The 24,526-nt window shown below is 39.8% G+C and overlaps 1 protein-coding gene across 4 annotated transcripts in view; it reads right to left on the minus strand.

Moving 5' to 3' along the window:
* The window catches only part of RIGI (RNA sensor RIG-I), a 68,076-nt gene that overhangs the window by 7,515 nt on the left and 36,035 nt on the right, over window positions 1-24,526 (minus strand). For all 4 annotated transcript variants that reach the window (XM_075210878.1, XM_075210877.1, XM_075210880.1 and 1 more), the window contains 7 exons: window positions 19,176-19,434; window positions 12,587-12,749; window positions 11,556-11,660; window positions 9,017-9,174; window positions 5,811-5,946; window positions 2,384-2,526; window positions 1,568-1,658 (listed from right to left, as the gene is read on the minus strand). In XM_075210878.1, the coding sequence (XP_075066979.1) occupies window positions 1,568-1,658; window positions 2,384-2,526; window positions 5,811-5,946; window positions 9,017-9,174; window positions 11,556-11,660; window positions 12,587-12,749; window positions 19,176-19,434 (1,055 nt within the window). The remainder of the gene's footprint in view (window positions 1-1,567; window positions 1,659-2,383; window positions 2,527-5,810; window positions 5,947-9,016; window positions 9,175-11,555; window positions 11,661-12,586; window positions 12,750-19,175; window positions 19,435-24,526) is intronic.

Below are 24,526 nucleotides of genomic sequence, written 5' to 3' on the forward strand. Positions count from 1 at the left end.
CTTTTGTGGCAGGGCTGATATGCAGTGGAAATGGTGTTTTGGGATAAAGTTCACTCTCATGGCAAAGAGGAACTTTGAAATTAACTGCAATTCATCTGATCACTCTTAATGACATTCTGGAGTAAATGGAAATTGCCATCATAAAAACTGAGGCAGCAGACTTTGTGAAAAATTATATTTGTGTAATGCTCAAAACTTTTGGCCATGACTGTATTTTACAGTCCATTTATTTTAACTTTATTTTTAGTTTTATTCAAATTCTGTTTAAAAAACTGGGCAAGACCTATCGACCAATCTTGAACCAGAATACACCATTATTTGAGTAAAGGATACTTATATTCACATCCCAATCTGGGAAGGACATCACACTCCTCAGATTCGTGTTTCAGGATTTACACTTTCAATTCAGAGCTCTTCTCTTCAGGCTCACCAGGGCCCCCAGACTGTTCACCAATAGGTCATGGCATTGATGGCCACTTTTATAAACCAGGGGGAGTCACTGTTGTCACTTATTTGGATGATCTCCTCAAAGCAGATTTTGTTTGTTTTCTTTAGAATCATCTTCACATAACAGGTCAGTTGATGGTAGTGCCATGGGGGTACCATAAATTATCAAAGAGTTTTCTTGCCAGAAGAAAAGATCCTAACTATCCAAAAATTAGTGAGTGCTATCTTGAGCCTCAAACAAACATCTGTCCTCTGCATGAAATTATTAGGAAAGATGGTCTACACTTTTGAAATGGTGCAACACACACGCTTCCACTCCCGGACTTTTAAAAACTATATCAAGACAAGGTCCAATCTTCATTTGAACTAGCAATTCATCAGTTTGTCACCTTGGACAGAACAGGCTCTCTTGTAGTGGTTGAAGATGGGACTGAACCATTGTAACCACAGATGTCAGCCTCCACAGATGGAAATTAGTGGTGCTGCATCTTCATCTGCAGGGTCGTTGGTCTCTCAAAGAAGAAAACTCTTCCCAAAAAATGTCCTAACATTTAGAGAATGGTCTCTTCATATGGTGCTTATCCTTCAAATTGTGGAGAGGTGGGTCCAGACAGTGTTTAACATAATAGTCTCTCGGCTAAACCACAAAGTGGGATGGTCTGCTTGAGAAACAGAGATCCATAGGTGTTCTTGGTGGACGTCATGACACTACCGTGGAACTATCAGCTAATATACCCATTTCCACTGATAGCTATGCTACCCAGTATATTAAAAGAGGCCAAAAGAGAAAGAACACCAGTGATCCTGGTTGCTCCAGATTGGTCGATGAGATCTTGTTACGCCGATGCTCTAAGAATGGTGGCAGGTCTGGCGTGGAGGCTTACACTAAGGTCCATTTCCACTTCTAAGTCATGGCCTATTTCTGCACCAGACTTAGTAATATGGCTTCAACAGCTACCCGGTTAAGGTTGGGGTCCCTTTAAACTCTCACCCTGGTTGCTTGTAGCACTAGAAATGGTCCTGCGTGTTATAATAGAATTAATGTTTTAATTAAATTAACTTTCAGTGCATTCACACTATAATTTTGCTTGACACTTACGCTTACAATTATATTGTTTACCTGTGTTATCGTGTCTCTTATTCCTTCCAATCAACATTTCTGGTTTTAAGAATTGGAGTGCTGGCGTTTCTTCAATCCACTTCTTCAGGGCCTACACATTAAAGACAGCCCATTAAGTTACCGCAAGAAATAACAAACAATGGCATACTACTTTCAATAAACAAGGTTAATTAGATTATTAAATATTTTAATTTATCTAAAAGCTAGGTTTTCTAACCTGCAATTTCATACACAAAACGCTCTTGGCTTAAAAAGAGAATCTAATAAATATGCAAATTCCATAACTCATAGGAAAGGACAGATATCATTTTTTCCCACCTGTCCCATTAGATAGAACTGTGGGAGTCTAACAACAATAGCCAAGTTATATTGGGTGGTAATATGCAGTGTTCGTCCTTTCCATCGCAAACTGAAACAAGGTATTTTATTATCATCTTTTATTTATCTAGCGTCAGTCATATTATGCAACTCTGTACAGATAATATGTAATTATTAACATCAGTCTCTGTCCCTTTGGAGTTTACATTCTAAATTCCATATGACACACACATGAACACACACTAGGGTCCATTTTGTCAGAAGCCAATTAACCTACCAGTGTTTTATTGGACTGTGGGAGGATACCCGCACAAACGCGGAGAGAACATACAAAATAGGTCATAAAGCTCTCCCCTCTCTTCTACATTTATCCTTCTATTATATTAACATTCCTATACGGGGTCATCTCTTATATACTTAGCGAGAGCACTGTAATACCCATGTGTATCAAATCTGAAAAAAAATCTTGCACCAATTGTGTTACATACAAATTCTTACCACCACTAAAGCTCTGGTCTTCACAAAGAGCAGTGTGCGTGTCTCTGGGTTCTCATGGTAGGATTCTAATATGATAAACTGCAACTCTTCCAGCTTTGGATTTTCATTGTCATTTGAAATGTCTATCAACAGTGGCAAATTATCTGTAAGAATTAAAAAAAAAAAATCAACTGAGCTCTGTGTGGTATAAGAAGAAAACTATATAAATTATATGTCAGCTACTGGTCTGTCCACACTGAAGTATTCTTCCGTATGTAAATAATTATATTCCACACAAAAGAAACTTTATCATGCTTAGAGACCATTGATCCCAATGCAATTTGCTTTGGGAAACATATGGTCTGGTGTGTTTCAAATAGGGTTTCCACCTCATCCATTTAACAAGGGACGCCTATGATTTAAACAGGTTCTGGGGCTAGCTGATTGGGAGCAGGTGAGATGATTTCCTCAGGTCTATGTGTTTGCTCTTTACAGAACACAATCTATAACAGGGAAGAAATATTTCTTTGTGAACAGGTCCTAAGCATCTACTCAGATCCTCACATAAAGTAGGCTGGGCCAAGGTCAGCTGGTGACAATGAACAATGTCATATCCTGTAAAATGGGAATTTTGTACTTAAGTTAAATCTTTTTCTCTGAATCCAATGGGGGATATTGGAACACTGGGTTAGAGTGCATTGATGTTTAGGCACTATAAATTAACTGTCAAAAACTCAAGCCCCTCCCCCTCTATATCCCATCTGAAATTAATATTTTAATTAAATTAACTTTGTGAATTTTTCCACTGAACACCAGGTGGCAGCCATGCACACATTTTCAGGGACTGAGTAACCTGCTCCGATGTAAGCCAGGCAAATAACCAAATGAATCCCCCTGGCATTGTCTCTTGTGGACATAGTAAAGGACCAACAGATCATCTGTCCTCAGTAATTCCCTGGTCCTACATACATAGGTTCTCAAAGTCCTAAGCACATCCAGAGTGACGAAAGCCCTCGTTCTCTGGAGACCTATCCTGGTCTAAGTCCAGAAACACAATATCTAGATTCAGATAGGATTTGGAGACCAATTTGGGCTGAAATGAATTTTTGGTCTCAAGCACAGCCCTCTTGTCATGGAAGATGAGAAAAGACAAGACAGATACTCCAACTCCGAAACAGTCTGTTTTGTTTTCCTCTTGAAGAGCAAAGTGTCCGGAGTCTCCTATTCCTCACTGTACTAAATCTCTAGTGTCCACCTAACAGCACAACCTAAATTATCCACTGCCTGCTTTCTGTAAGACCCATCAGGACACAAAGAAACCTCTATCACTTCCCCTTCTGTCTGAGACGAAAAATCAGAATCAGACCCTTCCAGAGTCTGGAGAACCCCCAGAAGCTGAAGCTGACACGGTAAAGATGTGGTAGCGGTTGCCAGAACACTCTCCACGGAAAGAAGGTATCTAAACTAAGCCCTGAGTCCAAGCTGACTCATCAGGCTCTGCAAAGGTAGTACCCAAAGGGTCCTGGGAGAGAGGCACAGAAGAGGAAATTAATAAGAGACCCAATACTACACAGTGCACCTTTAAGATCCAGTTCTTTTTTCTCTTTTGTTTACTTCTGATTATTTGGTTACTGGATGGTAGCACCTCAATATAAGAATGATCGCAACATATACCTAGAAATGTTGAGAATATGATACCGATAAAATATATAAAGAGATGTGTAGTTGGTGTGTCTAACTAGTACAACAACATCCTCTTTTTTTCTGTACTTCTAGTGATGAATACTGACAATCTTTGTAAAACCTATCATATGTTGACAATAAGTCTTCATAATAATGCAAAAAAAATTGAGGTAAATTCAAGAAAGTGCGAACTTCGAACCTGAGCTCTGAACACTAGTGTAGGTTCTATTTGAAACAAAAATTATTAAATACTTTTTAATTAATTAAAAATACGTAAAAAGTGTTTCAAAAATTAAAAACACTCATTTTAATGTGAACAGTGAAATTACAATGAAAACTGTAAACATGAGTCACACATTTTGAACCACAAATTGGAATTGGGTTCCATTGATGGTTGTGCTGCAAACATGTTTGTGGCCACTGGATCAGTGAAATTCTATGGATATTGAAAATGGTTCGAAATATTCGAGCATCTGTACCAACCATCATTTTTCTCAAGTGTCAGTAGATGCATCTAGTTGTCTTGTGTGCAAAGTAGCAGACTAGCATTTCACACTACTTTCTCCTACTTCTGTGTGGTCCAGTCTCTGTTTCTCAGTATTTGGTAAGAAAGAATGGGGTGACTCTTATAGTGTGATCTACTCTACATCTACAGCCCATTCTACTCTTAAGCCATATTTCAGTGAATTGTTTATGAATTCCACTATAAAGAAAATCCTGTACTCCTTTGTCTACTCCTTCAGTATGCAGTGATTTTTAATATCAACACATGTAACCCACCAGAAACCCCCCCCCCCCCCCCCCCCAAAACTACATAGAACATTCTCCCTCTATAGTGCTTTGGTTTGTATCTTATTTTCTAATGAACAGACCACAACAAAGCGACTTATGTCCAGCGTTAACTTATTCCAGAAAACTGTCAGTTTCTATGGATGAGACTTACAATGAGCATGTGGCAGCTGAGAAAGAGGATAGTGGTAATAATAGCTTTCAATTTCAATAGGACTGATTTCTGACTTTGGTTGTAACATATTTTTTACCTTTTAATACAAAAATACCCACTTCAGAGAAATATTTCTGCATACAGATATACATTTAGAGGAAAAGCTACATTAGTGGACTGTTTATTAATGGATAAAAGTTGCATAAATTTACCGCCAGTCCCTTAAGAGTTTGCTATCAGTTTTGTGACGCAGCAGTGGAGTCACCTATGGCCTGTAGACTTCATGCGCTACAGCCCATAGAAGATGAAGACACTGAAATAAAGGCAAGAGCTGGATGCAATCTCTAATAGAATGCATGTAGCAAATAGTTGTGTATAAGATAGGGGTCATAGTTACAGAATATGCTCTTTTGTTCTATTTTGTATGTTTAGTCTATGAAACAAACAGTACACCAAAATGGACTTTGCCTTTAAATTAGGAAATATACTGTATTTTGATCTGTTTTGATATAATTTTGTATTTTGCTTTCCTGTAATGTAGAGCACAAAGATGCAGAATTTCCATTTAACTATACATTTACAGTAAATGTCCAACAATTCAAATGCATTGTTGAATGAATAACATTAAATGAATTTTAAATTTGATTTAGGTAGACATGCCTGTCCTGAAAATAAGCCATAAAATAAAACATAATAGATGTGTAAATAGATCTTCATCTGTCGTCAACAGTCTAAGTTTCTAAACAACCAACTGTTATAATAGTGAATTAATTCTGTATTTCTTGCTAAGGACATCTGTTATCTGTGTATTTATTTTCCTACCTTTAAACTTCCTTGCCAGCTGTTGTTCAATGTCGGTAAATGGTCCGCTTTGTATATTATTAAAAAAGTTTTCCAAATAATTCAAAGCATCTTTTGTACGGGCGTCATCGTTAATCATGAGAGAGTCATTGAATTTCTGTTGTAATGGAGAAGGGAACATTTTCAGATCAAGGACAGGAAAATAAATAAATAACATTTATTATACTGACAATACTACTAAATAAGAAAGCTTGTAATGATATGGACATTACCCTGTACCTTTGAGGCTTAGCAAAGGAGACTTGCCTACATACATATTTTGTCATCTTGTTCATAAAATAATGCATTCAAACTTTTCTAATGAATAGATATGATTTCTCATTCATCCTATGGAGGCTCTTCAGGACTTTATAATTATTCTCAATGGTTTTTACTCCTTTTACTGTTGCTGACCTTGCTGCTCTTTTCTCATCTGTATACCCTCAGCTGCAGGGAGATCATCATCATCATCACCATTTATTTATATAGCGCCACTGAGTCCGCAGCGCTGCACATAGAACTCATTAACATCAGTACCTGCCCCATTGGAGCTTACAGTCTAAATTTCCTAACACACACACAAAGACAGAGACTAGGGTCAATTTTGATAGCAGCCAATTAACCTACTAATATGTTTTTGGAGTGTGGGAGGAAACCGGAGCACCCGGAGGAAACCCACGCAAACACGGGGAGAACATACAAACTCCACACAGATAAGGCCATGGTCGGGAATTGAACTCATGACCCCAGTGATGTGAGGTAGAAGTGCTAACCACTTAGCCATTTCTTTAACTGTGGTAGGATTGCTTATGGTGTGTGTGTGTTTCTACACACTCTGCTTGCTGATATTGGTCTGAGTCTGCCCTCTATTCCTCAACTTTATTTTTTTGCACCTGTCATGTTTCAAAAAGGAAGTAATTCTGTACTTGTTCTACAATGTTTTCTGTTGAACAAAGTTTGAAAATAAAGAGATTTTAAAAACAAAAAAATGAGTAATTCCAGGTCTAAGACAGGGGATGGGCTTCTTCGGTGATTTTTTTATACATGTCTAAAATGTTGCTTTAAATTTCCTCAGGAAAGCTAGGCACAGATGCCTTATTAGTGGCGCTATATAAATAACTGATGATGATGATGCACAGCCTGCAAGGCTGAAGACAAAAACTGGATCCGCCACTGTTCTGGCAGAGTCAGTCTGAACTAGACCCCTGGCGCATTCCATAGCTGAACTTGCAAAGTCTGACCCCATGCATCTGAGAGTGCTTGGGCAGGGTCAACAGGTATAGCAGGAAGCCATCAGACAAACCAGTCTGGGTGTAATACCTTGCTTAGTCAGTGCAGGGTCTGGTGAGAGTGTCCTCATCAGTGATGATTCTAGTGACATAGTCACCAGCTACTTCTCACTAGCATCAGAGTTCGACCCTCATTCGATGCTGGGGAAAGTCTGATTCCAAGAGACCTTCCCAAGGGGAACGGGAAGTAGCGGAAGTATTAGACTGCTAGGATTCCTCATTGTTTGATAAAGATTCTGCTAGGACACAGGGGTTGGATCATTTAGTGCATGCAGCTAGGCTGACATTTAACATCTAAAATAGCAAGAAGCCAGTGGAGCCTGACAATGCGCTGTTTAAGAGAAAAAAGAAAATACTGCTTTGTTTTCCTTGTTCCCAGTAGGAAAATCTGTTCTGAGAAGCCTGGACCAAACTGAAAAATAAGTTTCAAGTTTCTCACAGATTACAGACCATTTCAATCCCCAAAGCTGCAGATCATAAGGATAGTACAAACATGAAAATTGAAAGTATCCCGAAATCTATTTACGTAGCATCTGGTGTCTCCCAGATACTCATTTCTGCTTCGGTATGGATCAATAAGGCCATGAAAAAGATTCTGGAAGGTGTCTGAGTATTTGGGGGATGCAGTGTTGGATGCTGGTTTAATTGAATTTTGGCATTAAGGGTCTCTTGGCTTAAGACTTGGAAGGCAGATGCAGAATCTAAGAAGACTTTGGAGTCTTTGCCTTCTGTATGCAGACAATGTTCAACTTCTTAAAACGCAGGTTTTAAGAAATTACTCCACATGTATGCAAATAAGGAGACTCCTATTCTGAGAGCAGTGAGGTAAATAGTTGGACTGCCTCTGTTCACTTAGTTACAGGGAGCGTCTGATGACATATAAAGCAGGTACACCATATGTAGAAAAGCTAAAAAAAACAAATATCGTAAGATTTGGTCAAGATGGTACTGTACCAGGTACAGAGCCTGCTCACAAGATGTAGTGGTGGCTGACTAGATATTTTATTGACATGTCGGGGGAGGGGAGAGGGGGTCTCCTGGTCAGCCTACCCTGTGCACTCCATCACTTTTAATGTTGTATTATATAACATATTCTATGAAGATAATGTTGGAGGGATCTTCGTTGCAACATTCTCCTTCTGTGCTTCTTTAGTACTTTGTGTATGGTGAGACGGTTCTTAATGTTGATGTGAAAAATCTATTTTATACTCCTGCAATGTTCTGTTTAGTCCACCTATGGGCGATTGCTAGAGGTGATGTGGTTACATAGATGCCCTTATGTTTTGCTATGTTGATTGTTTTTGTCTTTGGAAGACTCAATAAACATTTACCTGATCAAAAAAAAAGTAAGTACACACTAAACATTTAAGCATTTGACAGTTGTATCGTAAAAATGGTCCTTATCCACCACTGCCTTGACCACTCAAAAAATAGGTAACAAGATTAAGTTATGTATTCTTATGAGCAGATTCAATTCAGCGCAAGGTGTCGCTGTATATCGCTTCGATGTTCAGATGTACATATTGCGGGATATTATAGTAAGAAATCTATGCTCATTTTTCTGTGCACGTGAGGAAAAATGAGCAGAAATTTCCGGAGAAATATTGCGTCACCTCTTACCGAATTGAACCTGTAAGTGTATAGTAAACAATCCATTTACTCTATACTTCGTAAATAAAGATTAAATAATTAACAGGTCCCTTTTATTTGCCAGATCAACCTTTATGCAAACAGCATGGAGTTAGGGAAAAGGAGGAAGGATAGCCAGTCTATGGTACCTAATACTAATGTGTCTTCAGGATAGTAGCTGGGGACTCCAATGTACAATCTATAACATACATTTGCTGTATGGTTTTATTTCTACAATACACAAGTAGTAAATATGTGATTGCTACATACCTTTAAATGCTCAGTGTATATAAACAGGGCATTACAGAGACGACTCTCCTCCACTTTATCTTCCAGCTGTAATGTGCGGCATTTCTGTTGAATGTCAATGATCCATTGCTCATAATTCTGAGATCCAAAAGTCCGGTTCTGGATATTTGACATAGTTTCTAAAATGGACAAAAAAAATGAAATTTTGATTGTTTTGGTTAATCCAGGACTTGTGAGACATGTATTAACTTATAAAACTGACTTTATCTCAGTAATAAGCAAGGCTTAATATTGGTATTGACACTTAAAGGATTCTATTCATTATGGAGTTTCTCGCCTACATAAGCCTCCCCAGTTAGAAGTCCAGTGGGCTCCTCTCTTGAGACCCAGCCTCTAACCTCACTTTTGCTACTGGGATTTACACAGCTCTGCTGTTTTTGAGCTCTGTAGGTGCTGGAGGACTGGGGCCACCAGCTAAAATTCAAATGGTTGTTAACTGACAGTGTGGAATTAAAACATTACTTGTTGGATTAGTATGGCACCTGTCCAATCAGGTGTCACTTCTAGTGCTCACTTCCATTTGACAGCTATCTTACTTTGGTTCCACTACTCCAGTTCTTGTGGGCTCAGAAAACGGGGGGTGCCTGCTACACTAGCAATTGTAACGGACAGGGGTCCCAGGTGACTGACATAAATTGGACACTTACCAGGGATGGTTTCCTTTGGGAGGAAAACTCTGCTGGAGTGGAGCTCTATTTTAAATTGTGATTTTAATAACTGTCTGAATCTTTACCAAGCACTGCTAAGGTATGTTTTTGTTCTTAAAAATGACCTTTTGTGGCTGTAGTATTGCTTAATATACACCTGCAATCCCTCAAACGATAGACTAATTAACTAACTATCCTTATAAAAGAAAAGCTTTCCAAATATATCACTACCGACAAACATTGGCCTGTATTGCAAAAAACAGACAATATTAGTAATACATTATATAATATATATATATATATATATATATATATATATATATATATATATATATATCTATCTACTATATAAAAGCCTAGTGGCGTGTGTCTGTAAGGGAATAAAAAAAACAACAAGCTGCAGCGCCACCTGCTAGGCAAAGTTATACACTGACCTACTAAATTCTTAGTGTGTGGAAAAAAAAAACTCAGAAAGGGCTGAAATTTGCTGCAGCGCCACCTGCTGGGCGGAGTTATACACTGACCTACTAAATTCTTAGTGTGTGGAAAAAAAAACTCAGAAAGGGCTGAAATTTGGTATACTAAGATGTTTTTAATTTATTAATTTAATTTGTTAATTGTTAAAAGTGTTTATAAAGATTTAAAAAAAATATATATATATTTCTTGAAGGAGAAGTGACAGTTGGGAGTGGTTGGTGGTTGCTGGGGTGACAGTTGGGAGTGGTTGGTGGTTGCCGGGGGTGACAGAGCGAGAGGAGTGTGATACTCAGGACCGCTGAGAGAGATCCCTGTGTCTGGATAGACATCTGGATAGATGTGGCGATAAAGATGAAGGATGAGGTGATGGAGAAAAATGATGAGGTAGTGACATGTGGACAAAACCACGTTAAAAAAGGGTGCTTGCGTCGAGAAGTAACGCTCTTCCCCTGAGGAGGCCTGGGCTATGGCCCAAATGCAGGACAAGAACCTTTTTAACACCTTAAGTAGCTTGATTTGACTAGAATGCATGCGTATCATGCACGGGTTAACGTGTATATATATATTTATATATATATATATATATATATATATATATATATATATATATATATATATATATATACATACACAAACACACTGTATATGTACAGTAGATTCTGGTGCAGAAATAGATTTTGTGCTCAGTCTCCTATCTTGTCGTTAAACACTATTTTGTTGTATTTATTGATGATATTATTAATACTGCATTTATAATCCAGATTTTAGCATATATTATTTATCCTGATATTTTCTGAAGGTGGCGTTGATTAATTTTTTTTTTCCTTTCTCACTTTATGTAGCGTTGAACAACAACGGTTTTAAGGGAATAAAGTGTACCTATTCACTGTTAAACTGATTGAAAATTGTTCTAAGCAAGGCCTTAGCCACATTCTTATATACATTTTGTGGGATGACCACCAGTGGAAGTATGATTAGTTATTGAATCTATTTAAAAAAATAGTAGCTATTAATTTTGGCTATCTGAAAACTGATTGCAAATATCTTTGATGTAAACCATGACGACAATTAGTGGATATTTTGACCTCAGCTGGTGGAGATTAAGACTGATTAGTAGTTTGTAGGGGATTGCTGATACTTTACAGTATATACATTGAATGTTTCTATATAGTACATATTACCATTATTTACTACACTAGTAGGATTACCCTTTAAGTGGATTAACGTGGAGAGATTAAATGATATAAAAGTTTGGGGGGTTTTTCACATTGGTGGGCGGATAACCCCACAGCTGCATGACTCCTGGGTCAATTAATCATTGCACTACCTTTGACTGATGCATTCCAGAAGCTTTATTTTATGTATATCACTCTTACCAATACTTGGATACACTGATTTTGCCATCTGTTCTGTTTCAGCCATGATCTTTGACATGATCACAATAAATGGATCTCTCTCACGATGCTTAGGTTCACGAATGACTGCAATAAATAGAAAATAGTTTTTTTAAACTTGCGTTAAATCCATTTTTCCAGATCCATTTGGGGCAGACTGCTACCTTGAGTTGAGGTGATTGCATAGGAGCTGGGCACTTAATAGTTTACTCTAAATGACTGAAGTCCTAGCTCATTTCTGTAGTTTTCAAGGTGCTTTCGGTTTTTAGGCAAATATCATCACCATTTCTAGAAATTATGACATTTGGCTTTGCACTGGCACCGGCTTTTCTTGTGGCAAAGCCAATGCCCAGTCCAAACCCATTCCTTTCCATTTCATATATTGCAAAGTCCCAAAGAAAAGGGAAAACAGAAACTAGAAATCAATTTAACAGAATTATAAAATTCCTCTTTTCTCCATGATCCTATCTGGTGAATGCTGCTACCATAGGGAAATTCCAAAGATGCCTCTATGGGAGAGTACTCTCAGACACAGCTTAAACACAAAACTTTCCAACCAAAGCTAGCATTTTGGACATGAAAACGTGTGAACACAGGATCAGGTGGTTGCGCGACAGTTGCTCGGCCAAAGCACTGTGACGCTCTGCCCATGAAGCACTCACTGATGTGGTGAAGTCAGCAGAAACATTTTCTGGAACTGGAACCAGAATAAGCCTGCTTGAATAGTGGACCTGAACCATCTAGCTATAGTCCATTTGTATGCTGGTGAAATGCATAAACTACTGTTGCTATCACAGTCTCTCTCTCTCCATAAAACTTAAAGAGTGAAAACAAACTAATAAATACTCCTAACGCAAAAAACTGCCAAACTTCTTGTGCACTTAAACGGAACTGAAAAAGACTTTAGCTTCAGTCTTTCAGCGTTAACAGTTAAGTGTTCATCTCCTACGCACTCATCTCAACCCAAGACATATATAGAAATAAAATGTTATATATGTAAATTACGCTCTTACATTTCTCCGGTTTGCAAACAACTTTCTGCAACTCCTCCATGTTTTGTTTGACAGTAGATATGACCTCAATGTCCAAGCTAGCACACAGTTTACTGATATACTGCACAGCATCCACAGTACACTGTGACTTCCCAATGCCCACTGAAGCTGTTAATCCAATTATCTGTATGCAAAACAAAATCATATTAGAAACCATATAGGACACCTTATGAAGAGTGAAATTTCGTGTTTCCTGTTTGAGAGTAACCTACATATCTATATAATAGAGGGAACATTACACCATCTTATAAACATTATTGTTCTATTTAAATGACCCCTAAACCTAAAAATGATGTTGTCTCATGAAAAAAGCTACTAATAACAATGCATGGAGAAGTTTAAAAGGAGGAGGGGGCATTCAATGTTCTAGAGCAGGCCTGTCCAACCTGCGGCCCTCCAGATGTTGTGAAACTACAAGCCCCAGCATGCTTTGCCGGCAGACAACCAGTTGATAGCTGGAAGGAAATGCTGGGACTTGTAGTTTCACAACACCTGGAGGGCCGCAGGTTGGACAGACCTGCTCTAGAGTGACATTTGATTGGTTGTAATATTGAGTATGTGTGCTGTAAACGTGTGACTGAAATCTACGCTACAACTGTTGTATATTACACATACACTGCAAATATCTGTCTACATTGTCAGATACAAAATTGTAACGTGCATAAACAAAATGTCATAAGAACATGTGTGCCTCAATTAATATGATCATATAGAAAGACCAGAAATGTAGGTATGGAGGAGAACTTTAAGACACAGGGCAAGAGCGCAAATAAATTGTTCATGCCTAACCTTGTATAACCCAGTATTTACATACTGTGTTTAACTTTTCTTTTGTCTGTTACAGAATGCAAAATTAATGCAAATGAAAGAAAACCTGTCACATACACGCAATGGAGGCAGTCATTTTGTTGGCTGCACAAATATTAATGAGAATGTAATCCATCAGATTCACTTTAAACCAATGCTTCACGAATATTTGTTATGAAATGTCCAAGATGTCACTGGTTTCTATTGAATTTATAGGCTGCTTACTCATGAATATTTGCTTTATATATATATATATATATATATATATATATATATATATATATATATATATATATATATATACACATACATACATATATATATTTTGTGGAAAGAGCCCGCTACTGCTGAAGCACACGCGAACAACTTCTTCCTTTTTCTGTAGTTTTATTGTCAGGATGGTAAATGTTTTGACACCGTACAGATTTCACAGCAATTCTTGGAGACCCTAAACGCTAGCTAGACATAGCTCAGCTCTCTCAAGACCAGCCAGCTTCCCCAGTGTTGGTCTCCCTGCACAAATGATACAAACAAGCTTTTATACCTGATACTCCTCCCCCAGCCTTAGCTTGATGGACAGGTGACACACTCACATTCTCTTTAAAAGGAAACGCCCATCACTGCCTCTGTTTGCACTAACAGACACACCCTGTCTGTTTGCTGAGAGGAGGGATTTCAAATCATGTAAGTTAACCAAACTTAAACTATTGCTTTTCATACATAAGTCTTTACATTCAATCTGGGTGCATTACTGAACAAATGTTTTACTCTACTTCCCTGCTTTCTCTGCATATTGCAAGCTAAATGCCTCCTTGTGTTACATATCCCTCCCCCTAGCGTCTCCAAGTAGGGGGACGCGGACTTCGCGAGGAGCGCATATTTTCGTGACAACGCATCTGCATTTTTGTTTAGAATCCCAGGTCTATGTTCTACTGAGAACTTGAAAGGTTGCAGTCCCAAGAACCAGCGGGTTACCTTGGCATTTACCTCCCGGTTGTTCTGCATCCATTTCAATGGTGCATGGTCTGTTATTAAGGTGAACTCTCTGCCTAGGAGATAATAGCGCAGAGCTTCTGTAGCCCATTTTATGGCAAGACATTCTTTCTCCACAGTGGCATATTTTTGTTCCCTTGGAAGCAACTTACGACTTCAGTACAGGACAGGATTTTCTACTCCATTCTTCTCCTGTTACAAGACTGCACCTAAGCCAACACCAGAAGCATCAGTTTGAAGGAAGAACCTCCGGGTAAAATCCGGTGCTTGTAGAACTGGGGAGGAACAAAGAGCTAACCGAAGATCAGACCAGGCGGTTTCTGCAGAGTCAGACCAGATTAATCTATCTGGACAACTTTTTTTTAACATGTCCGTTAGTGGAGCAGCTCTAGTTGCGAAGTGGCTTACAAACTGCCTGTAGTACCCTACTAAGCCTAAAAAGGTTCTTAACTGCAACTTTTTTTCTGGTCTTGCCCAATTTTTGACTGCCTCCACTTTATCTAGCTGGGGTTTTACACGCCCTCGACCAACAACGTACCCCAAATATTTGGCTTCTCTCATGGCTATGGCACATTTCTCTGGGTTAACTGTTAACCCTGCTGACCTTAATGAAGCTAAGACCGCCTCAACTTTGGCTAAATGTGATCCCCAGTCTGGGGTATAAATCACTATATCGTCCAGGTAAGCGGCTGCATAAGCTGTGTGAGGTCGTAGCAATTTATTCATGGCCCTTTGGAAGGTGGCAGGTGCCCCATGCAACCCAAAGGGTAGGACTTTATATTGATAGAGACCATCAGGGGTGGAAAATGCAGTCTTTGGCTTGGCCGTGGAAGTCAGGGGAACTTGCCAATAACCCTTTGTTAGATCAAGGGTTGTCAAATAATTGCTACCAGCAAGATTTTCCACTAGTTCATCCACATGTGGCATCGGATAGGCATCAAACTGCGACATACTGTTTAGGCGCCTAAAGTCATTGCAGAACCTAATTGTCCCATTGGGTTTCGGGACAAGCACAATGGGACTATTCCACTCACTAGTGGACTCTTCAATCACATCTAACTGGAGCATCTTCTCGATCTCCTTTCTCACGTCCACCCGTCTGGCTTCTGGAATACGATACGGCTTCTGCTTTACAATGACTCCTGGCGCAGTGACAATGTCGTGTTCGATTAAGGTAGTGCGCCCAGGAATGGAAGAGAAGACATCCCTGTTACGGCGAAACATTTCTTCAGTCTGTTGTCTCTGCTGAATGGACAAAGCTGGCTCTATGGGCACTTCAGGCTTTTCAATGGCAGTACTCACTACCCGAGGAGAGGTTTCCTCATCATGCCAAGGTTTAAGGGGGTTAACATGATATATTTGCTCCTCCCTTCTCCTACCTAACTGGCGGACTCTGTAATTGACAGGACCGACAGCTTCTAGAACTTCATATGGACCCTGCCAATGGGCGAAAAGTTTGCTTTCCTGGGTGGGAACCAGGACTAGGACCTTGTCCCCAGGCTTGAAAGATCGAACAACAGCACTTTTATCATAACTTTTCCTCTGTCGTTCCTGAGCCTCTTTTACATGTTGCTGCACAATGGGCCCTATCTTTCCTAGCCTCTCATACACAAATTGTACCAGATTTGGCTCCCTGGGACCTTGCTGCTCCCACCCTTCTTTTAACATATCCAAGATACCCCTGGGCTGTCTCCCAAACAATAACTCAAAGGGACTAAACCCTGTTGAGGCTTGAGGTACCTCACGGATGGCAAACATCAAATAGGGAATAAGAGTGTCCCAATCTTTTTTCTCTTGAGCTACTACTTTCCTGAGCATGTGCTTTAATGTGCGGTTAAAGCGTTCCACCAAGCCATCTGTTTGTAGATGGTATACTGAGGTGTGAAGCGCCGTAACCCCTAGCAACTGGCACATGTCCTTTATTAGTTTAGACATGAATGGAGTACCCTGATCTGTGAGAATTTCTTTGGGTATTCCCAAGCGTGTAAACATCAATACAAGTTCTCTAGCTATGGTGCTGGACTTTATGTTTCGTAGGGGAATTGCCTCTGGATACCTGGTTGCATATTCAAGCACCACTAGTATATATTGGTGCCCATGTGCGGATTTTCCAGTGGCCCCACAAGGTCCATCGCTATCCGTTCAAAGGGAACTTGTACTATTGGTATTGGAATGAGAGGTGCCCTGTACATGGGTTTGGGACAGGTTCTCTGACAAATGGGACAGGACCGGCAATACTTTTTCACTGCCATGTGTACACCGGGCCAGTAAAACCTAAGCAGAACTCGTTCCCGTGTTTTATCCTCCCCTAGGGGTCCCCCACAGATATGTGTGTGTGCTGCTTTTAACACTAGGGGTACATGGACCTGAGGAACCATTAATTGTTCTACTTTTTCCCCCCTGTACATTAGCAACTCTATACAGGAAATTATTTTTAACAATAAAATATGGAATACCTTCTGCAGGCTGGGCGGCTTTCGCTACCCCATTTACCTCAGTCACACTTTTAAAGGCATGTTCCAAAGTGGCATCATTAAGTTGGTCTCGAGCAAAGTCCTGCAGAGGAAACAAAATTGGTATTGCGGACCAGTCCGTATCCTCACTGACAGGCGGGGTGGGCTCATCTGCGACATCACCGACCAATGCTAGTTTGGACTGTCCATGTTTCCCCGCAGGTGGATGCTTTTGTGGAACTCCTGCTGTGACTCCCAATATGGCATTCCGGTTTGGCGATTCCCAAAGATCGATGTCCAGATGTTGTGGATTCTTAGGCGGTTCCTTTAATACCGGGCTTCCGACCGTTGCATCAGTTGCCGGCATGTCCGGCCGGATCTGCTCACCGAGGACATCATTAAACAGTGGGAAGTTTTGCCCCAAAATGAGTGGATATGGGAGTTTAGGTGCTATGGCAGCTACCACCATAACAGTTTTGTCTTTGAGTTTGACTGGTAGTATTGTTCTTTCATACTCCTCTGTTGTGCCATGTACGCAAAGAACCTTCATCTTGGGCAACCGAGAAGTTATGGTTTCGGGTAAGGCAGGAGTTGGAAACCAATGAGAGTTCACTCCCTGAGTCAACCAAGGCCAGAACAAGGTTTTGGTTGATTAGCACAGTCACCCGGAACAAACAAGGACTTCCTGATGTGGGACTCATGGTAAAACAGCTTGGAAATGCAGGCCCAATATGTGCCACGGAACAGTCCATGGGTTCCTGTAGTTTAGGACACTCTGCCTTAAAGTGGCCTGGCTCACCACATTCAAAACACTTCAGATTAGACAGCTTTGCACCTGGCCCTCTGTCCGTAGCAGTTTTGCCATTGGGCCCTGTAGCAAGGATTGTCAAACCTGGCTTTTGGCGTGGCAGCGGCTTTGGCACAAATGCAGGTTCTTTAGTCATTTGCTGTAGCGCACAAAACCTTTCTACCACGGTGGCAAGCTCTTCATAAGTTTGTGGGTCTGATAGCAGCACCCACCTTTGCAAATCGCGGTTCAGCCCCCGGATGCAGTGATCTATCGCCAGAACTTCAATAATCCGAGAAGGCGAATTCTCATCAGGCTGCAGCCATTTCTTTAAAATTTTAGAACGCTCGGCCACTTGCGCTCTGACCGGTTTTTCTTTATCATAGCGCCATTGGTGATAGCGCTGGGCTCGGCCTGGTCCGGAAACTCCAATGCAAGCCAATATCTGACTTTAGGCACAAATAATCAGAGGCCCGGTCCTCACCTAGATGCATATAAGCTCGCTGAGCTTCACCAGTCAGATATGGCACCAGCCTCTCAGCCCAATCTTTAGGAGGCCATTTTGCAAGTCTCTCAAATGACACCAGATATGCTTCTATGTCATCACCTGGCGACATTTTCTGGAGAACCGGACCAGGTGGTTCATTTCTGTCATGCCTCACCTGGCTTAACTCTTCTCTTAAGAGCCTTGTGTTTTCCACCTGTGCCTCGGCGACTCGTAGCATCTGAGCTTGCTGCTCTTGCTGCGCAACGGCCACATTCACGAGGATTCTCAGTACTTCTTCCTCCATGTTGATGTCTGCGCGGGTTGGAGAGCGGAAACTTGCTTCCCGGAGCATCCCACTCCTGACACCACTTGTGGCAAGAGCCCGCTACTGCTGAAGCACACGCGAACAACTTCTTACTTTTTATGTAGTTTTATTGTCGGGATGGTAAATGTTTTGACACCGTACAGATTTCACAGCAATTATTGGGAGACCCTAAACGCTAGCTAGACATAGCTCAGCTCTCTCAAGACCAGCCAGCTTCCCCAGTGTTGGTCTCCCTGCACAAATGATACAAACAAGCTTTTATACCTGATACTCCTCCCCCAGCCTTAGCTTGATGGACAGGTGACACACTCACATTCTCTTTAAAAGGAAACGCCCATCACTGCCTCTATTTGCACTAACAGACACACCCTGTCTGTTTGCTGAGAGGAAGGATTTCAAATCATGTATGTTAATCAAACTTAAACTATTGCTTTTCATACATAAGTCTTTACATTCAATCTGGGTGCATTACTGAACAAATGTTTTACTCTACTTCCCTGCTTTCTCTGCATATTGCCAGCTAAATGCCTCCTTTTCTTACAATATATATATATATATATATATATATATATATATATATATATATATATATATATATATATATATATATATATATAGCATATATCGCATATATCTAGCATATATGGCTTTAACTTTTTAATCAGTTCCAAAATTCCCAATGAATTGCAATATTTTACCTGAGGAAGTACTTGTCCGGGGGAGTCAAGCTTCAGATCCAAGTAGGCAAACATTAATATGTTGTAGGGGTGGTTCCCTATTGTGTTGTGACATTCATCAAAAATCATCATGGTAAAGATTGAAAGGGAGGGCACATATCCACTATTGAGACAGTTGACAAGAATCTGAGGGGTTAGAATGATGATGTCATTGTTCTCTATAACCAACCCCACAGGAAGATTTTCAGTTTCTTCTCCAGAGAACCCCTCTACAGAATATCTATACAGCAGAAGGAAAGAGTTATTAAATTAATTACACTTAACTGTATTCTTACATCATTTTGCAGTCATTGTTAACAAGTGGGTTATAAGTTTAACACTATTCTATACTTTCCCACTTTTTATTTTTACAGCAATCAGACGGTTTGTTGGGTAGTGGACAATCAAGAGCATACCAAACTAAACATATTTTACACCACAAATTCTATACAACCAAAGTAATGATTAATCATTAAAAGGTTGACTTTCATTTTCTTAGCAATTGGCAATAACTTATAACATGTAACAGTGAATCAATCAAAGTAAAAATCTGAAAATTTCCTGTACCAAGGATAAAAGTTATCTGCAAAGCAATGAGATATTTTACCTTGGCTAGCAAAATATTCACATTATATATTCATATCAAATTGCAGGTTTTACAAAATTTGTAAATGAAAAGTTAACAATTTCTGCATGATACAAACCTAAACATGACTATGAAAAGATGGGCTTACTCTGCCACCCTGTCAGGGAATATTACAGATCTGTCTAGGGGTTCCTTTTACTGTGAGAACCCTCCTGTTACTGTCGGCTCATACTGGTGTTAGTCTGCCACCAGACACTCATCGTTTGTGACAATTAGACACCACCATGATACCTCCTCTTTACGGAGGACAGCCAATGCCACCACCAGGAAGCTCTTGCTTACGGCTGGTGTGTGTAGCTGCTGCAGCACCTCTTTACTCGTTACTCTAGATCAGGACTGCTGGTGGTGGGCAGAGTTGACTCAGGGTGCTGGGTTCAACGCTGGACAGTCGCGGGATGCATTTGAGTGTTAATTCTTATCTGTAGGTCACAGGAATTAGCAGGTATAGGCATCTTGCAGGAAGAGAACAGGATTTGGAAGAAGTGTTTATTGCTCAATAGCAGCTTTTAAAAAGAGCTTTTTCTTTTTAAAGCAAAAAGAAATACCTAAGGGAGGCAATAGACTTAAGTGTATGCTTGCAAATGCAAGAAGCCTGACAGGTAAAATGGGGGAGTTAGAACTAGTAGCAATGAATGAGCAGTATGATATTATAGGTATTACTGAGACCTGGTGGGATGATACACATGACTGGGCAGTCAACTTGGAAGGCTATTCTCTCTTCAGGAGGGATAGGGTAAATAAAAGGGGAGGAGGAGTATGTCTTTATATTAAGCCAGAATTAAAACCAAGTATTCAGGAAGTTATATACGAAAATATTGGTGATAATATAGAGGCATTGTGGGTGGAAATATCCAGCGGAGGAAAAAGTGCAGAGAAGTTTCTGATAGGGATATGCTATAAACCGCCAGATATTAGTACGATTGAGGAAGCCCAACTTCTACAGCAAATTGAAAAGGCTACACAACTAGGTCAAATTTTAATTATGGGGGATTTTAATTATCCGGACATTGATTGGAGTACTGAGACCTGCGGTACAGCTAGGGGAAATAGGTTTCTGAGCACGCTAAAAGACCATTACATGTCCCAATTAGTTGAGGAACCAACTAGGAACCGGACTATACTGGACCTAGTAATAACAAACAATGTAGACGTAATATCAAATATTCAAGTAAAGGAGCACTTGGGAAACAGTGATCATAATATGGTCTCATTTGAAATTAGTTTCCAGAAACAACAGTATAAGGGATCAACTAGGACTTTAAACTTTAAAAAGGCAAATTTTAATATGCTAAAGGAGTCTATAAAGAGCATAGACTGGGACAAAGCCTTTGAAGGAAAAAATACGGAAGAAATGTGGGCTGTCTTTAAAATGTTGTTGGAAACATACACGTATAAGTTCATTCCTATGGGAAATAAATGTAAAAGAATTAAGTCTAAACCAATGTGGCTAAATAAAAAGGTAAGGGAAGAAATGCAAAGGAAGAAGCGTGCATTTAAATTGTTTAAGTCTAAAGGGTCAGAGGAGTCCTTCCATAGGTACAAGGAATGTAATAAAACATGCAAAAAGGAAATTAGATTGGCTAAATTAGAAAATGAAAGGCACGTTGCAAAAGAAAGTAAGACAAACCCCAAAAAGTTTTTTAAGTATATAAATGGCAAAAGGATTAAAAAAGATAATATAGGACCCCTAAGAAGTGAGATGGGTGAATTGATAAATGATACTAAGGAAAAAGCAGAGATATTAAACACGTTCTTTTCTTCAGTATTTACCAGAGAGGAACAAATGGCAGGAGTAATACATAAAAATGGAAATGAAACCATGCCATTATTTATTGTTGTTTGTCAGAGGAAGAAGTCCAAAGGTGACTGAAGAATATTAAGATAAATAAAGCTCCAGGTCCAGATGGCATACACCCAAGGGTCCTTATGGAGTTAAACTCGGAAATAGCTAGACTGCTATTCTTAATTTTCAGAGATTCAATCTCATCAGGCTCAGTACCAAGGGATTGGCGAATAGCAGATGTGGTGCCGTTGTTTAAAAAGGGGACGAGATCACAACCAGAGAATTATAGACCTGTAAGCCTGACATCAATAGTGGGGAAACTACTTGAAGGTATTTTAAGGGACAGTATTCAGGATTACTTGGTACGCAATAAAATTATTAGTGGGAATCAACATGGATTTGTGAGGGATAGGTCATGTCAAACTAATCTAATTAGTTTCTACGAGGAAGTTAGTGGGAACTTAGACCAGGGCAGGACAGTAGATGTGGTCTACTTAGATTTTGCAAAGGCCTTTGATACAGTGCCACACAAGAGGTTGGTTTACAAAATAAGGGAACTGGGTCTAGAAATCAAAATTTGTACTTGGATCGAAAACTGGTTAGAGAATAGGGAACAGAGCGTTGTGATTAATGGAACATTTTCTAATTGGTCAAAGGTCTTAAGTGGAGTACCTCAAGGTTCCGTGCTGGGGACCACTCCTTTTTAATATATTTATTAATGACCTTGGTGATGGTTTAGAGAGTAAAGTTTCTATTTTTGCAGATGACACTAAACTCTGTAAGGTAATAAAATCAGAGCAAGATGTAGCTTCTCTACAGAGAGACTTAAATAAACTGGAGGATTGGGTGGCTAAATGGAATATGAGGTTTAACACAGATAAATGTAAGGTTATGCATTCAGGGATCAAAAACAAGAACGCAATCTATAAATTAAATGGAATTAATTTGGGAGAATCTATAATGGAAAAGGATTTGGGAGGGCTCGTAGACAGTAGACTTAGCAATAGTGCTCAATGTCAAGCAGCAGCTGCAAGGGCAAACAAAGTATTGGCATGCATAAAAAGAGGCATAGATGCAAGGGAAGACAGTGTAATTTTGCCACTGTATAAATCGTTGGTAAGACCTCATCTTGAATATGCAGTACAGTTTTGGGCACCACTCTATAAAAAAGATAATTTGGAACTAGAAAGGGTTCAGAGAAGGGCGACAAAATTGATAAAGGGTATGGAGTCATTAAGTTATGAGGAAAGGTTAGCCAGTTTAGGCATGTTTACTTTAGAAAAGAGGCGTCTAAGGGGAGATATGATTACTATGTACAAATACATTAGGGGTCAATACAGAGAGCTTTCATGGGAACTTTTTACCCCAAGGACCATACACAGGACACGTGGTCATCCCCTAAGGTTAGAGGAGAGGAAATTTCACAACCAGCAAAGGAAGGGGTTCTTTACAGTAAGGGCAGTCAAGATATGGAATTCATTGCCAGGGAAGGTTGTGATGGCAGATTCAATAGATATGTTTAAGAAAGGGTTAGACAATTTTTTAGCGGAAAGGTGTATCCAGGGATACGACCGTTAATTTAAAATAAAGGATAGTAGTGGATATAGGGTAAAAATTGGATTGCAATATTGAGTCTGGGGGGATTTTCAAAATTGAAACAGATGGGCGGTTGCCTACTCTGGATTAATTTCAAATATAAGTGCAGGATCGCAGGAGATCCAATATAGGTTGAACTTGATGGACTGGTGTCTTTTTTCAACCTCATCAACTATGTAACACCATATAAAGGTAGTGATGTTATAAACACAGTTTGCTGCACTTTATATACAGTTTTTATATTCATGTTGGCAGGGAGTAGTCCAGACCCCCATCACTTTAACCAGTAGAGGTTGATTCACTTATTTTGCAAATAAACAACATGGACCTGGTTCACACCATTAACATTAAACTCAGTGGCAAATTAGGATGTTTTCCTCCAATGTCCATGCACTGCCAGCATGAGGGGGGCTCTGTCCTGGCATAAGTCTAGGCTGGAATATTTATGTTTAAATCTCCTGGCCAAGATATCATCCAAGAGACCTTCCCCATGGTCTAGCACTCCCCTGCCGAAATCAGCTACAGTGGGTTTAATCCTGCCGGCTGAACAAGGAAAGGGTCCATCGCTGCTACTCTCTGATCCCTGTTCCATCATGTGCTACAGGGTTCAAGCATTCTCAGCACTTGGGAGTGGGGAAGGCAGCCAAACACTTCTGGGTCGAGCCGGACCAAACTAGACCACCAGAGATGGTGGACCTTCTGACACCACAGCACTTTGGTTCCCGTGAACAGGAACCTGAACTGAAGCAATATGAGATGCACCAAGATCCCTATTGGGCCTCTAGGGTGAGTTTCAGATCTATTATTCTACTTGTAAGCTGCCCACGGTGCCAACATTTTATCATGAAAGTTATACCCCAATGCACTAAACTATGTCCTGCACACAGTGCTTGCAGGAGCAAGGGGTACTTGGCCACAATGACATACTTATGCACAATTATTATTTATTTAATAAATATAACAGATAATGAAAAGAAATCATATATTCATATGTTTCTTGTAGTCACCTAAATCTTTCTTTTGTGATGAGGCCATAATTTTTTTTCCATGCAGATCATGTAGGCAATGCTATACTGTTGGCCTAGAGCCATTACTCTGGTGTCAGCTAAAGCTTCCTACAAGCTTTATATCATTGAATCATTTTTATTTTCAATGCCTCACTCAGCTGCTTAGAGGAGTCCATAGTTGTGGAGAGTCGGCACAACATCCTGAGAGGTAGGATATGAAGAAGAAAAGAAGGGTGCCCAATCTCTTCCACAGTTTTATTATTCTGTCAGCAAATAATAAATGTGTCCATTAAAATGTGCA

Source organism: Mixophyes fleayi, chromosome 1 (genome assembly GCF_038048845.1).
Source record: "Mixophyes fleayi isolate aMixFle1 chromosome 1, aMixFle1.hap1, whole genome shotgun sequence".
Classification (NCBI taxonomy): domain Eukaryota; kingdom Metazoa; phylum Chordata; class Amphibia; order Anura; family Limnodynastidae; genus Mixophyes; species Mixophyes fleayi.